The sequence below is a fragment of the Rattus norvegicus genome, chromosome 11, assembly GCF_021556685.1.
Source record: "Rattus norvegicus strain SHRSP/BbbUtx chromosome 11, alternate assembly SHRSP_T2T, whole genome shotgun sequence".
In the NCBI taxonomy this organism is placed as follows: domain Eukaryota; kingdom Metazoa; phylum Chordata; class Mammalia; order Rodentia; family Muridae; genus Rattus; species Rattus norvegicus.
In genome coordinates this window covers 25,195,201-25,212,406 of record NC_141544.1, presented here as the reverse complement: position 1 = coordinate 25,212,406, position 17,206 = coordinate 25,195,201, and the positions used below count along the sequence as shown (strand labels likewise).

General features: G+C 42.0%; 1 protein-coding gene across 5 annotated transcripts in view; it reads right to left on the bottom strand.

Annotated features, from left to right (window-relative positions):
- Robo1 (roundabout guidance receptor 1) overlaps window positions 1-17,206 on the bottom strand; it is a 1,048,129-nt gene that overhangs the window by 39,709 nt on the left and 991,214 nt on the right. For 2 of the 5 annotated variants that reach the window (NM_022188.3, NM_001415011.1), the window contains 6 exon segments: window positions 36-180; window positions 3,199-3,306; window positions 5,353-5,688; window positions 8,015-8,169; window positions 15,579-15,621; window positions 17,021-17,047. In NM_022188.3, the coding sequence (NP_071524.2) occupies window positions 36-180; window positions 3,199-3,306; window positions 5,353-5,688; window positions 8,015-8,169; window positions 15,579-15,621; window positions 17,021-17,047 (814 nt within the window). 5 annotated transcript variants of the gene reach the window in all.

The following is a 17,206-nucleotide window of genomic DNA, read 5'->3' as shown; positions in this document are numbered from 1 at the left end:
GTATACTGCTCCTCTTACTGCGGCAACGTCCTTACCTTTCATCTACAGACATGCTGTATTCCTCGCTGTTGCTGTGTGGGGGAGGATGCGCTGGGGGAGGGGGCAGCAAGTCTGCCCAGTTCATGCCACCCTGCTTGGGTGCCTTTGGTGTCCGTGCCCCTTTCTTGTGGCCTTGACTCCCTAGAGAAGAAATAAAATACAATGTCTTTTGTTTCTGACCTTTACACTTTACTCTCCGTTATTAAAGAGTTTAATATATTCCACCGCTATCCAGCAATTCCTGTGCACGTGTGTGTGTGTGTGTGTGTGTGTGTGTGTGTGTGTGTGCACTTTTCTTCTTTAGGTGGGACTTGATACAAGAGAAAGGCCAAATGCTACCAAGCTCAATGCCAAGTGCACAGCCCAGGATGAAACACAGGCTTAAACGAGTTTTACAAGTCATATCATTAATAGCGATCTTCCTACAGCGATTAATTGAATTATGGATTCTCATCTGAAACAAATGAGCTGTGGGCATCTTTTCTGGAGTGCCTTTCTATTATTTAATTGCTACAATACAATGCCGTACAGATACGATCTATTAGTGTTCTACTGTTGCATTAAATCACTGAATATATATAATTTGTACTCGTCCATTGGAATGTTTCAGGCACAATCAAATTTCTCATTTTCGTGGGGAAGAGAGGTAAGGGGTAAGGAAATTGCTGGGAGAACTAATATATTTAATGACAAAGGAAGGAGAAAAGTGCATTAAAAATAATAGACACAGATATTTTAACCAGTTTGTATAAAGTTATGGCTTATAAGAATAAAACAGATGACGTTCTTGAACATTTGTAGTGCTATGAAGTAGCCCAATTATTCCATTACTATGGTATTTTTGATTTTCAGAACTGATTCATCCTTTTCATTGGTGGCTGTTTATAAACTAATTTTAGAGAGTTCTAAGTCAAAAGATATTGTATAATTAAACACTACTACTTAACATATTTCAGGTCCATACGTATATTATGAACACAGAGTCTGTAATTGTTTTTTCTCCTATGAGCCCCCAATATCCCAGAATTGCTTTAATGTTTCTTTATGACTCTGAAACAAGTCCCACGGGAGATGAAGCAGGCTCTAGCTTATTCAATGAGCCTTTAAAATGTTTCTGAAGTCACTTGGGACGTTTCCGTCACAGGAACTGTTTGTCATGCCAGTTGTTCTTGGGCTGGTCTGCTATTGCACTAAAATGTGGGCTGAAGGGCAAGCTGACTGTCAGCCCCAGCCTGGACACCGCCATGCTCTCTCACATCCTCAGCTGCTTGTACTAGGAGGACTGTGGGGCATGTGTCATGAAGGTTACATTGTTTCCTCATACACATCTTCCCCAAGCTGCCCCAAGACACTGAACACTGCAGCCCTCTCCTGAATTTCATCCATGTGCTCTGTTTCTGCCACCAGTCATCAGAGGTCACATCTTTAATATAGTTTTATCATCTCTGGAATAACCTGTGGTAACATAAGTATCAAGATCCGGCATCTAGTAAGGGATATAGATGCCAACTGAAAAGCAATCACCCTAGCTTTTCTCTACAAGTACCTAAAAGCTCAAGGACAAAATGACATAACCAAATGCTGAAATATTGTGGATGATTTCCCCACAAAAATGCACATGTGAAATTTTGTTGAAAACACGGAGTTTAGTTACTTTGAAGAAGAAAAGGGAAAATCATCTAAGACGTTAAAAAGAGAGTATTTAGTACAATCTGCAAAAAACAAAACAAACAAACGAAAAAACTGAATCTAAATGGTAAAGAATCATCTCTAAGTCCCTGCAACTCACATAAGAACCTTTGAAAGCACAGGCTACGGAATGCCACACCATCGTGCCTCGGTTAGGGGCACATAGGAAACTGCCGATGTGAAGGAGCGAGCATCGTTAGAGACGAGGGCAAGCCGATTGGGCACAAAGACCCTAGCGACCACTCCTGCAGCTGCCAGGAGGCTCCGTTCTTCCCCATCCTGGAGAAACATGATCAATCGCTCTGTTCTCACTGCGGTGTGACTTACCACATGTTAGTTCTCATAATGAACCGCCTTTAATTACTAAACCAGGACTTAACTACCAGCGAACTCCCATCTGCAGCGCCTATCAGGAAAACAGCTGGCAAACAGCTGCGGCGGCACCCGGACCCACAGGGAAGCCTCACTGTGGCTTCTGGGGCAGGACAGGACGATACTGGGAGGAAACTTTATGAGCTTCCTCCCAGCAAGAACTGGGAGACCTCGGAGAGAATGTGAACCAAGATAGGTTTCTGCCGTCCCTCAACCCCAGATTACTGCTTCTCAGGCTTTCTTCTCTTTGATTGCACCCAAAGTGGTAACATAGCAAATTTATCACACATGTACGGTTTGGGGCTGTATTTTGACTAAGGGAAGGAAAAGAGGTTTTACTGCCTTGGAGAACTATTTTGTACTTTTGACTTCGCTAAATCTCAGTATCAAAGGGTGTCTCCTTTGAGGATCTGCCAGAGCCCTACTGACACAGATGAGGATGGTTGCAGTTAACCATTGGACTAAACAAGGGGACCTCAATGGAAGAGCTAGAGAAAAGACTGAAGGAGCCAAATGGGTTTACAACCCCATAGGGAGAACAACAGTATCAACCAACCAGATCCTACCAGAGCTCCCAAGGACTAAACCAACAACCAATGAGTACACATGGAGGGACCCATGGCTCCAGCCACATATATAGCAGAGGATGCCATTGTCTGGCATCAATAGGAGGAGAAGCCTGTGGTCCTGTGACGACTCGTTTCCCCAATGTAGGATAATGCTAGGGCATTGAGGTTGGAGTGGGTGGGCAGGAGTGGGAGCACCTTCATAGAAGCAGGGGAGGGAAGAGGGGGTATGGGAAAGGGGGAAAGAGAATAACATTTGAAATGTATATACATAAAGTAACCAAGAAAAAAATTATTAAAAAAAGAAGAAAAGGAGAAAATAAAAGAAGGAAACAGAACACTTGATATTTGATGCCAAGTAGGATATGGGGTAGTTTACTGGGTGGATGGTGCTTTAGACTGCAGATCAGACCTGTGTCTGGGACTCCTGTGATACAAGGTGATGATCACTTCGGTACCCAGCTCATCAGTCCTCTGCTCATCAGCCCCTCTGGAGAAAAGGCCAACACTGTCTTGTGTCTTTCTTACTTACCAGATGTACTACTGCCCCGATCTGAGCTGTTGTAAGATCCTCCTGTATTCTGGTCATAGGATTGGTTGTACGGGATGGTTGGAGGGATTGTGTCATTTGCCCGATAATCTAGATATTCCAGAAAGGAAAAAAAAGTTTATTTCCTCTTAGTTATTTCACGTTTGTTTGTTTGGCTTATATTTCTGAGTGACTGAAGAAAGCAGCTGGATTATCTACTCGCCTGGTTTCTTCTTGTTTTTCTCTTTGGATTAACATGATAGAAAAAAGCTTCTAATTGAAGTGCATACACACATAGACACATGTATGTATTTTTAAATCTAATAAGAGGGACTGTGGGCACAGCTTCATAGTAGTGCTTGGTTCACAGGCATTAGGAGAACTTGGATTCAGCTGAATGCCCAGTATATCCAATTTCTTTCTCTCTGTCCCTGTCTCTCTCTGTGTCTCTCTGTCTGTCTCTCTGTCTGTCTCTGTCTGTCTCTGTCTCTCTCCCTCACTCCCTCCCTCCCTCCCCTACCCCTCTCTCTCCCCATCCAGATTAGAGATATTGTAAACCAAGACAGCTGTCAGCTGCACCTAGAACTAGCCCTCAGTATATTCTCTCTTCGGCTGTCTCTTTGCTTAAACATGCATCAAGGCTGTGCCTTACAGCCTAGATTCAAATGGTAACATATTTACTAGATTAGCAACCTATGTAATTCTACCTATATACTAAGAGAACTGAAACTCATCAATAACTTTGTATCTATTAAAAATATGTCCCCAATAAGAAAACACAGCATCTTGACCTGTCTCAGAGATGTTTCTGCTCCCTTGGGCAGAGGTGAAAAAGCATATACGACGACTCCTGTGGGCACACAGGCAGCACTAATCTGTCATCCATTTGCATTCCGGAGCCCTTATTATTTATATTTTCACATACTCAATGTGCTTCCAAGCAGTAAAAATGAGCAGAAGTTCTAAACTCTCTGTACATCTGACTTGCAGACCTTTCCACGGCTCAGAGTAAATGCTGGCAAAGTGGCTGAATAATCTAACAAGAGTTTGACCCATCACAGTGAAGCCATGCATACAGAAACTCCACTTTCCTTCTGTGTCAGTCTTTGTCATGAACTTACTCAGGAATCTTAATGAATTTCATTAAATTGGGTTATTATATCAATCAAGTGCTTCCTTAAACTTGGGAAAAGGTTAGATGACTTTATTATGAAATTAAAACATATAGCGTGGGTTTAATCAAATGAAATGCTTAAATTACCCTTTGGTAATCTCGAGTTGTACATCTCAAGGAAATAAATCCTTGTCTCTAATTACTTACAGTAAAAATGTGTCCTTTACCTGCACAACATTGCTCCATCTATTCAAATTAGAGCAATCTTGCTTTTCCTAGAGGTATAACTTTGCAAATCATGTTATTTCGGCAGTAGCCTGGAGAACTGCAAAGAAATCAAACACCTATCTCTTTCAACCTACATATTACAATACAGAGACATTCCCCTCAGGCCATACAATACCATTCTGCTGCTTCAAGTTAATATTAAACTCAATTTATTTTAGGTTCTATACTGACAGACTTCAATCAGGTCAACCATAGAAATTTAGGTCCCAGAATTATACATTATAGCAGTCATAGGAACCACACGAGGTGATACAAGAAATTGAACCACTTCTCCAGCTCAAGTTTAATTTAATTATTTTTCTTCAGTTTGATATAAAAATGCCATTCGATATGACCACGTAGAAGCAATTATCTTCCATCCTCAAGTGGAAAGCATGGAATAGTCTATTTATCGAGAATGTGAGGTATTGTGATAGCTGTACATCTGCCTTATGAATAAAAGATTGCATGTCCTAGGCAATCCTTCACCTACTATTAAATTTAAATTAATCTCAAAACCATTTGAAAATACTTATATATTGTTATGAAAATCAATTTTCCACGGTCATTGTTGTGCTAATTAACTCTTTGACATTGGAAATTTTGAAGCCACAGAAACAATAATTTCAGTAATCTAAAGAAGGATTTGACTTGGTCGCCACAGACCAGTTTTCATAGTTAGCGCTAGGGGTGGGGGGATGGGGGAGTGGGCAGGTGGGGGTGGGGCTCAGGGGATCACTACAGGAAGGGGCGGGAACAAATGCAAAACCCTTCACCTTTGTTCAGCTTGTTTTGCTCCAAGATGTTATACTGAATTGGTGCCACTTCCTGTTTCTGCTGCCCCGGAGGCTTCCAGTGTTTCTCGCTGGAGTCCCCGCCGCCGTTATTCATATTGTTGCTGAGATTTGCCTGGATGAGCTGCGTGGTGGCGTAGGGAGTGGGCTGCCCTGATGGATTGACAAAACGCCCGTCCTTCAGATTTGGGCTATTGAAGGTTTTCATCTCATTGATTTTGTTACTAAGGTCCACATCACCATAAACAGTTGACTCAGGGAGCATCAGATTTGTTTGTTTGTTATCCAGTTGGTTGTTATAATTTGCTATACAATCAGCTATGTGCAATGAAGAGGAAAAGGAAAAAGTCATTCTGCATGGTTATTCTGCATGGTCTTCAATTGTTTCCTAAGCTTTCTGAGTTATAATGAAACCGGTCTACAAAGGACAAGTGTGCCTCAGGTTTTCAGATTGAATAGTGTAAACTATTCACGCAGGCTTTCAAAGGAAACCAAAATCTAAGGAGGTCAAAATATTCATATTTTTTTATGTAGGAACCAAATAATTTTCGACCTCTGTCGGTGTTATTTACGATCGGTGTGAAATAGCTTCTCTTAACTCCTTCAAAAGGAATTCCAGTACAACAATATACATGCAGCTCTGGATGTATATTTCATACACATATTTCATTCAAATGTAAGACCTTCACACTTCCTGGTCTCAGGTTACAGACCTAATTGAAGCTACTGGTTAGAGCTATTGAAACAACAGAACTAAGTTAGTAGGTTAAGGAATTAGACCGGGGTGAATACAGCTTCATAGCAACGACCTGACACTTCAGTGTTTTACAAGATGCTTGTAGTCAGAGCTAAGAGAATAGGGGAAAGTAATAGTACGTACTGCTCAGGAGGATTTTATCAGTTCATTACTTGGTCTTACCGGATACCCATTGTCAGAGAAGGATGCTACATAGCCATTGTTCACGGTTTCATAATGACGCCCTATGGTCTAACATGATGATGATGGTTACAAAACGAATCATGGAGACCAGGGCCATTTAGTCAAATCCAGATAGATATAACATCTGATATTTCTAATATCTCATTCCATGTTAATTCTATGCTCACCGAGATAATTAGTAACTGAATAGCATACACATGGATGTATTTACAGCCTGCGGTTCAAATATTAAAACAGCAGGAAGAACTAGAGTTCTACGTTAAGTTAGAAGATTTTAAATTGAAAAGCTTCTAGAGGAATAACATTATTTTATTCATGTTGCTCAAAAGTGGCACCAACACTAACAGGTTTCTTGAAGAATTAGCGTTCAAAGGGACATCTTTAGCAATGATAAATTAACATGCTTGCAAGCAGGAACATAATCTTAAGAACTTTCAATTTCCCTATCCTAGTGAATTCACTTTGCCCTTCTGTTATACACCATGGACCATAGATGTTCAGTTCAACTGAACTGTAGTAACTCCATCTTTAATTTCTAGACATTAGGTTCCGCTCAATAGTGAGTAAGAAACACAACAAAAGCAATGTAGTTTTGGAAACCTCATCTTGTTTTGGCAATCTTCCTATGTGAGTTTTATGAAAGTAGGTTGTTTCTAATCTTGGCTGCCTTCTACCCTTCATTGGCAATATAGCAGCCACTGGTCATATCTGACCATAAAGAATTTCACATGTGGCTAGTAGGCATGAGGAAATAGTCAATCCATTTGAATTTTAAAAGCCACCCATGGCTCTCCTATTGGACAGTGTAGCTCTGAGTAATACTTCACAGGGCTGTCAGCATTTATGCTTTCTAGTTAGTGTCAACACTGCCTGTTATTTGGGGATGTGGGGTAATCTGTCTAGACCGAGCACAGGGTTCTCAGGACACAGACTTGTCACATGAATAAGTAACATTTACCATCAGTGAATGAGACCTGAGATTATTTTTGGGGGTAATACAGAGATGGCTTTTTTATTTCTTCTCACACGATAACATATTCCTCTCCAGCCCACCTTCTCTGTCTCCCTTTCTTAAACCCACTCAATGTTCTACTTTCAGCATCACCTCTTGTTTTTGTTGTTGTTAACCATTATCTTGGTTTCAAGACTTGTTTTGTTTTCTTAGGAAGATTTTCTAACTTTCCTTCTTTATCTTGCAAATCCCACATTCTACTCCGATGTCTGAGGTAAAATTTATACAATATACAATAAAGGCAGGCAGATATTTCAGCTGTGCGCTTATGTGTGTGTACTCAGTGAGTACCTACCTCTCTAGCCTTAGGGTTTGTCCTTCTACTGTGAATTGTGATCTAAAAACTTAGTTCATTCTCATCAAAGAATTTTATTATTACTGTAGGTGATTATCACTGTTGCTGCCACTGAAAAATGTGGTTTTTTTTAATCGATTCTTTGGGTCTCAAATAGTCATGATAAAAATTAGAATTATAAATACTATGACTTTTTCATAATTTTACTTTCCTTTATTCTAGAACTTGTATGTTTTTTTCAGGGATGGAGAAAATATCTGAGCAGGCTAGTTAGTTACACAATTATGATTTCCTAAGACCGTTGACCAGTTTCCTCCTCATTGGGAAGGACCCATGACTTTTTCTGGCTAACCCCTGGGAAGGCCGATGTGTTTTCGGCTCTAGCCACACCCCTAACCTGGGCGACTGTAGGTGGTCAGGTTGCTGTCGCTGTTGCCGTTGCTGGCTGTGCAGCAGTTGATGGAGCAGTCATTGTGACTGTTGCCTGTGTTGGGCCACGTGTCCGCCAGCCATGGCTGTGTGGCAGGTTCACTGATGTTGAGGAGTCCCGGCCTGAAGGAAAACAGTACAGAAAAGGCATGGAAAGCAATCCTTATTTGGAATCCCAGCAAACGTTTCCTTTTGCTTAATCTCACCATAATTTCGTGAGCTATTCCGAATGATACCATGGTGTATTTTACTTTACAGACAGAGGCAATTGTAACCTAATGTCCTAGGAGGTCTTTCTGTGGACAGATCCATTAATCCGCAGGGCCTCACTTCAGAGTTCAAACCTTTACTGTCTGCACTGTTTTTGTCATGGGGATTAGAAAACAAATGCAGAATCTGAAATTACCAGGGCATACTTTTAAGTCTTGTAGGACTACCTGCCTGACATCGTTTTTTGATCCATTAAGACTGCTTCGTTATAAAACAGAGCGTGTATATTTAATACGCAAATAGAGCCTTCTCCTAGAGCACACTTGCACATTCTTCTTCCAAGCCGGATCACTTTCAGAAAGAGCGTGAGGCTCTGCGGTATCATGTACAGCGGCGCCTCAGCGTATTAGCATGTTGTTCTGTAAGCTTGTCAGCTCATGGGGATAACGTAAAAATGTTCCCAGCCCTACCTAGCGGAAAGCTAATGAATAAAATTTGATGAGACAAAGATGTTGAGTGTAGTGGGTTTAGTCTAATGCATTTGAGGTATACAATAGTAAAGTCTTTAGGTAAGGATACATGATAGAGTAATTTATCTAAATCGGCAAAATTGATAGACTGGACATTGTAAGTGTATATCATACCTTATAATTTGCATAATTGTTATAATTGTGTTCAATTTATATCTGAGAGAAAAGAGCCTTTTTAATTGGACAATTAAAATTGGGGGGGAAATGTAGTGGTTTTGGCCTAATGCTTCTTGTATTATGATGTTAATTTTGGTCCCCAAAACTGCTTACACGAGAGACTCTGACCCTAGTTGGTTCTGATTGGTAAATTAAGATGCCTGCAGCCAATGGCTGGGCAAGGTAGACAGAGGTGGGGCTTTTAGGATTCCAGGGCTTGGGGCAAGAGGAAGGAGGAAGAAGAAGCTCTGTCAGGAGAAAGAGGAGAGGAGAGACACCACACCTGGGAAGAGTGGAGGACAGGGGGGCATGGCCGCCATGTAGGAGCCAAGAGAGTGCAGGCCCTGTTGGTCAGCCCTCTGGGTCCAGGACAGTCTAGGTAGAATATAGAATTTAGTAAGTAATAACTCGGGATTATAAGAACAAGGTGGATTAACCAGGCGGAAGTTAGGAAGTGGTCCAGGTATTGCAATGATTAAGGCATATCAAAATACAAAGGTTGTGTGTGTGTCTTTCATCCGGGCACATAAAGCATTGGGGCAGGCAGCAAAACCATGTGCCCCGGAATTAACTGATAATCTTTACAAGTTGACTAAAAGAAATATTAGTGCCCCTCCCCCTCCACGGCTAATCCTAATCCACTTTCTCTTTGTGCAGGCAGAGTGCATGTGCAGTGTGTGTGATGGGCGCCCTACACCCGCTGGGTGCCGGGGAATCAGACTGCGGTCCGAGTGCTTTTTCAACTCCACTTGGTAACTCAGCACAGAGAGGCAGGGCATGAGATGTGCTCTCCAAACCACAGTAGAACAGACTGGCACCTCAGGCTACTCCCCGATTCTGTTTGCATCGCTAAAGCACGACAAAGATACTTCTCAGTTCACTGGGAAGCAGGACATTCATGCTTCCCTCTTTAGGGTTTGCTTTGGTTTGGTCATATATGTTGTTGAAGGTATGTAACTTGACATGTAAATGGTGGTGATTTGAGGGTCAGGTCATTTCACATGTAGAGTACGGGCTGGTCATTCTTACAGTGGTGCCCATACAGGAGTACATATTTACTCCGTTAAAACGAGTATTTGCTCCCTGCTTATAATGTGTGAGGTGTTTGTTCTGAGTTCTTTAAATGTCGTCATGCAATTTAATCGTCGCAGTTTCACAGGTCCAGGCTGCTGTCATCCACGTTTTTACAGGGGAGGAAACTGGGACAGGGGAAGGAGGTTAGGGGACTTGTCTGCACAGTGAATGGCAGAGCCGAGATTCACATGCGAGCAATGGCCCCAGCGTCCACACCCTGATGTCGTGAACACGTACAGAAACCTGTGGGGATTCCTTGATGTTCCCAAACACTCCGTAACAGGAACAGTGGAGAGAACGTCTTATAGTCTCAATAAAGCTGTAAAAACTGGGCTGTTTAATTATTAAAGGTGTGGATAAAAACCCACTTTGAAGGGCAATGTTGCCGCGTAAGCTACGGCATGGATGTTTGGCGTCTGAAATTCACGTTAGTGGGGAAAATATGCACTTCATCGTCGTCCCCTTTCTTGTTTTATTTCCCCTGAATGTACACCTGGAGTGTTATCACTGGTGAAGTTATTAAGAATAAAACCTATGCATTTGGCACTGAGGAGACACTATGGTATGCACGAGGTATTAGTCAAGTAGAAAAGTCCCAGACTGGCTTGAATGTTTCAAGGGGAACAGGAAGTATTTTTATGCTACCGATTTCCTCTGTAAACACTGTAAACACGTTTACAGTGAGCGCTTTGATATCATCAGAAGCCCAAAGCTCCTCATCTAGACGGGTGATTTCCAGCAGGAAGGGAGATCGGCAACGACGCCCCGAGCTTCTGTTTAGACTTGACTTTGGAATGAAAAGTATTCCCAGGGAGAAGGAAAAACATGACTATTGTCCGCCAGTGAAGCTTGAGGGGCCAGGTGTGTGTGGCAGAGGTCTTGGTAGAAGGCAAGGGTAGGCACAGACACTCGGTTCAGGGTGTCAACTGTCTTCTGCAACCAACAATCCTGCGGGCTATGTTTATATATTTAAGTTTATCGAATTAATGTGTAAGTTTAGCTGCTCAGCAGAATCAGAGCCCATAGCGGCTACTGGCTTACGCACGTTAAAAAGAACGTTACAGGACAGCATAGATTACGAGGATTCATTTGAGTCACAACAAACAAAACAACAAAGAATCCAAGTGTGCTCCAGGGATCGCATGCCAACCGCCTTCGGTTCTGAGTTTTCCGTTAGTTCAGATATTCCTATCTCTCACTCCAAGAACACTTATTTGAATTGATAAGCCACAACATAAAAACCGCAGAGTCTAGGAGCTGTGGAAAAATTATGCAGAATCCGAGCAGTGAAGGCTGCCAGCCCATTGGCTGTGTCCTTTCTCCGCGGACTGGGTGAATGAGTTTCAAAGCCCTAGGTTCCATCTAAGAGCTGCCAAGGTTTTTAAGAGAAGCAAGATGTGGGTTTCATCCACTTCTGTCTGTTCTCCCCTGACAGGAAATGTGGTATTGGCACACCCACCAGGCAAAGCTGACCTTCGCACACCCTCCCTCAGGATTCCCTCCTTTTTCCTGGTTCATGTTGTGGTTTGGAAGTTAAGTAGGTTTTCTTGGCAGAGGCAACTGGAATGTTCGAGGCATGAGAAACAAATGGGTAAGAACTGGTATTTAATATTACTGTGCCCCATCTGGATTACCACACACTTTGTCCTTGGCATGTCGGGAGCAGGTCTGCTTGGTATAACCACAACGCTCATTCCTCTCTAAGGGATAGCTAAATCTACAATGTGAGGAACTCTAACGTTTTTATTTATTTATTTTACATAGCCTCTTCTTTTATAAAATGGAAAAAGAAATCCTCTTCCAAACAACAAACCTTTAAAACAATCAAGGACAAAACGGGGCCACTGGCATTCATTTATCTATCAAGCCATTCGTCCCCTTCAAAGACTATCAGGGGCATCGTTGAAGTACAGTCAATGAATTTTCTGACGTCATCTAATAAATCAGCTGGATGACGTAATAAAAATGCATTTATTGGGCTGGGAAGAGAAACCAGTCAGTAAGGTGTTGTGCAAGCATGAAGATCCAAGTTCAATGCCCAGAATCTATGTACAAAGCTTGGTGTGAACACTTGCAATCTGAGCTCTGGGGAGGTAGAGACAAGGCTCCCTGGGAGCCTAAATGGTGAGCTTCAGGCTGCAGTTAGTTGTGGGCCACTGTAGGATGATGTCAGTATGCAGGGGGAAGCAGGTACAAGATAGAACGAGGCCTGTCATTGGACAAGAAGGAAAGATGGGTGGAAGAAAAGTTTAAGAGAAGAGGAGATTAGAGCGAGGAGGGAGCGGCTGAGAGAACATGGGGGTGAATGTTAAGATTCCTCTTTGCTCATTTATAGGTAGTTATGAATGTTCTAAGGGATGGATGTGTTCAGGGCTTTGTATGTCTACGTGGCCAATTATATATTATCAATTGGATCAGAGGTTATGGTGTTATGTGTTTTCTTTCATGTGGTGATTTAATTGAGTTCAAGAGAGTGTGTGGTGGCTGGACACACTGGGCCACCATGGAATTGGGATGTGTATGTCTGGCATGGTGGCAACCTGCTTTGGGAACTAGACGGGTAGATAGATTCTTGCCAGGCTCAGAGAGTAGCCATCGGCAGTGTGATATGGGATGGAGCAAGGTGGGTGAGACACTTCACTGACTGAGATGAAATTATCTAAGATGTCATGAGGCACTATGGTGCCGCCAGATCTAGTTCGGGTTAAAAGAAAGCATTTTTTAAAATTTTACCGCAACAGACCACCCCATGTGAATGCTGGGAGCAGAACTTAGATCCTCTAATGACACTTGACTTTTCTTTCTTTCTTTCTTCCTTCTTTTTTTTTTTTTTTTTAAGATAGTCGATTTGTTTCATGCTTAATTGAGATAGTTCCATGGTACATATTTCATTGGCAGCAATCAAAAGCAAGATCAGATAAAGTGCCAAGGGATGGTTCAGTACAAAGTCATCTTTAGACTAACCTTATACACTCACAATGCCATGATCCAGCGTGCATAGCAGACTATGTAATATGGGCGGGCTAACATGGCAGTGTAAGATTCTGTGGGGCTGATATACTGCCCTTGGATCCAGGGGCCTACGGATACAGTATGATTAACACACAGTCCAAAGATCAGGGTTGCTTAAGTAGGCAAGAGTAGTTTTAGTGAAACTAGATTAAGTTGAGACAGCCCCTGTTTTCTTCCAGAAGAGGCGAGAAAACCTAGAGTTTGCAGATAAATGGCAGTAGTGAGAGAGAAAGGTCAAGAGATGCTCAATGGATGCAGGATGTGAAAACATCTGGCTTGAAGGTTTTGGTTGCATCATCGTTGACCTAATGATGTGCCAGACCCATTAGGATGCGGAACCTGAGATATATGACTAAACCCAGAGGTGCGGGGCGGACAAACAGAACTAACTCAGCGGAGACATTTGATATGGTACATTTCCTCTGCCCCACCAATATAAGACACACACACACACACACACACACACACACACACACACACACACCCTTGTGAATTCATAGGCATGGACACACACACACACACACACACACACACACACACACCCTTGTGAATTCATAGGCATGGACACACACACACACACACACACACACACACCCTGTGAATTCATAGGCATGGACACACATACACACACACACACACACACACACACACACACACACACACACACACGGCGACGAATGATGTCTCTTCCCAATGAACTATTTTCCTATTTCCCCCCATCATTAGCAACTGCTACGATAACACAGGAGACTTTTACAAGTATCCATTTTCTTTTTTGTTCATCTTGCCCTTCTCACTCTACTGCAAAATCCAGGGTGTGCATTTTATGTAATGACTACTACACAGTAAAAGTTTATTCTAGCTAATGAATCAGTGTGTAAAATTGTGTAAAAACAAAACAAGACAAAGCAACAGCTAGTCATCCTGAGCATTAACTCTAGAATCTTTATTTACCTGTGACTTCTCCAACACTCCAGAACCTTTTGCCATTGCACTGAAGAGAAATGATGACTTCCAGTGAGGAGTGGAAGCAAGTCTACTTCATTGCTAGGAGTCTGCTTTTAAATGTAGGCAGTTATGCCTTCATTGCTAGGAATTTCCAAGCAGAGACTTTGGGAACTTTGCAATTCTTCATTTACCACAGAACCATTTATTGTTTCCCACGTGGTAATTTTTGTTTCCAAAAGGTGGTGAATGCTTGAGCAAAGAAATGAGGCTTACACTTTTATTTTCATGCATGTGCATGTGAGCTTGTGCACACACGTGCATGCACAGAGGCTACTGCCAAGAAAACTGAACTCTCCAGTTTAACTATAGACACAAAAGGTGGTGGCTAAATAATCAGGCGTTCCAGATTTACCTAAGAGGAAATGTTTCGATGCCAGAGGCTCATGCGTGAATGCCAGGGCTGTGACTTACACGGAATTCCCCAGGATGCTGTGGTTTAATTGGTGAATCTAGTGGGATTTTTTTTTGTTGTTGTTGTTTTATATGCAGACTTCTTAGCTTTGGGAGTGATTTGGAGGCTGGCTTTGTTTCACAGATATGAAGCAAGAAGTTAACAGTGTCCAGGAATGAAGAGACTTGTGCCTATTGCAAAGCCTTGGCTAGGGGTGGGCCAGCTCCTTCCTTCAAGTCACTCTTTGTTATACAGCAAAATTCAGCAACGTCCCAGTCAGCAGCTCCATGGATTCAGGAACAACACCATATTCTGGTAGATAAACACATTATTCCACTCCACACTCACAGGCGCTCAGTGAGTTAAACAAATTTGAATTATAAAATAGTTTGTGTTGGATGGATTTTTAAAATTTTTTCTCTTCTTTCTTGTTTTTTTTTTTTAAATCACCTTAATGTTACTGGGTTTTTTTTGGGGGGGTGAGGTGAGAGGTGGGGGAGTGAAAAAAATCACTTCCCTGTGGAAAATCCCCTATTTCAGCCCCTTTAAGCTTTCTGCCACCTCGATTTGTGATTTCTCTGTGAATATATTACAACTCACTGAATAATAATCACTAAAAAAAAAAGCATAAATGTGGGATCGAGGTTCATTTTAATTAGAGGTGGAAAAAACCTCTTTGTTAACAAGCTACCTAGATTTCTTCCTTCAAATGTATTTCCCTCCATATGTAGATGTGAATTAGGCTAAATTCCTGCCGAGAACAAACATCACCCCCAACTTCCAGCAACTGCCACATTCAGCAGGTTTTCAAGGGAACACCTTCTTTGATAGTGTCTGTTAACCAGCTATATTTCTTAATCTTCCTAAGTGCCAAGGCTTAATCACTTTAACTCCTTTTAATCATCTGCTAAATCAGCAAGTCTGCTTTTCTCAGGTAAATTGCGCCCTCTCGTGGTCAAGAACCGAAATGCAGCCACTCATACAATAAGCACAAAGATTCCTTGGTTAACACCTGAAGGGAGAGATCGCTTCAAAGTAGGTGAACAAATTCAACATAGAAGTTTAACCTTTTAACAAAGGAAGCAACGTCAAAGGCAGAAAAAAATAATTGGGACACCCCTTTGGATCTAAAAAGCATGCAAGATAATTACCTCCCTCCACTGCTGACGGCTTCGCCTCCTCTTTGATAAGTTACTAGAACATTATAAAAGAGAGAGAGAGAGAGAGAACAATTAATAGACATGTTTATATAGCAGGAGTCATTAAAGTCACAAACATGTTTCTAAATGCCATTCAATCTCCCTTCCTATCTAGAAGCTTCATAAAAACCAATGCAAGATGTAGCAGATTTTTTGCTCCATCCAGAAATATTTCAGATGATTTTTAGACAAACTATATATCACTTTAATTTCTTAGTTTCTCAATATGATTGCAAGGAGCAAAGTTAAAAACTTCAGGACATTGTCACTAAGTGCAACTCCTGATGTGTACGTCACCATGCGAATGGGTTTGCCTAGGCTTTTCCACCACATTCGATAGATAGTTCTGCGATTTCTGAAAGTATACTTTCAAATCTGGAGGGAAAGAAACACTGCCAGATTGTCTTCCCAGAAGAAAGCACAGAAGTAAAGCAAAAGCACATGCTCGAATAAACCCTCTTTCCACACACAAAGAACTACACCAAGTTGTGGCAACTACTGTGACCTGCTTTATATGTGGCTTATGAAAACCTTTGGACATTATGTTTCTATCAGACGTTCTATCTCCATCAGACACGAATGATAAAATATTTTAATTTTTATTTTGGCCAGAATAAAAACCAATTTATAAATAGACAAGGCGTTAAGAAGATTAGCTTTCCTGTAAATACAGACACATTCTCTAAGAGGAAATGTGTTTTTTAAAGCTGCCAAGTTTCCGCTACTTAGGACAACTCTAAACTGGGAGTCTGCTAGGGAGAGATAACTGTGCCCAGGGATCCCAATAACTGGATTAAAACTGATGACACATTGCTACAGGGACATGTTTGACTGCAGGTGATGGGAGAGGAGCATCCACTCTGAAAGACACAGAATGGATGAAGACCCGGACTTGTTGGGACTGAGGCTTCATCTCTCACGTGGGATGGCGACTTGGAGAGAGAATACTAAGTCTACAGACAGAGAATTAAATTACAGAGGAGAGAAACTGTTCTGTTGCTGGAAAACTTGGAGGTTCGAGTCAAGGGGAGACTGATGCATTGGGGAGTCCGGTGTGAGCTCATCGGTCAGGTCAGGTGATTAGCGCATTCCGTCATGCTGGGGGCGGGGTAGCAAAGGTGTGCTTGCTTGACAGGGACCCGTGCACACAGGACTAAGATAGCATGCTGCATGCAGAACACGGACCTGCGTTCAGTAGGCGAGAAAGCAGCCCGAACCATGACTATTGCAAACGCATGCAGGGGTAAAGGAAATTGTGTATTCTACTATTCCACTACGTAAGTCCTTTCCCGAGTTCCAGCTCCGAGCGAGCTGAGACCAGAAAACACAGCAGCACCACACACGCCTAACAGACTAACAAACGGAAGGAAGAGGTTAAGTGTGTAGATAGATACCTGTTGGTGTGAAGGTAAAGGACGGGACTGAAAAATCAAAACAAAATATAAACTAGTTATTAAGCTGAAGAGAGAAGGGGAACATATCACATTAGTATAAATCAAGCAGACAGCTGAACATAGCATAAATGTAAATAACCAAGCCGGTAGGTCTGACACGCTGATATATGAACACCAACCTGAAGT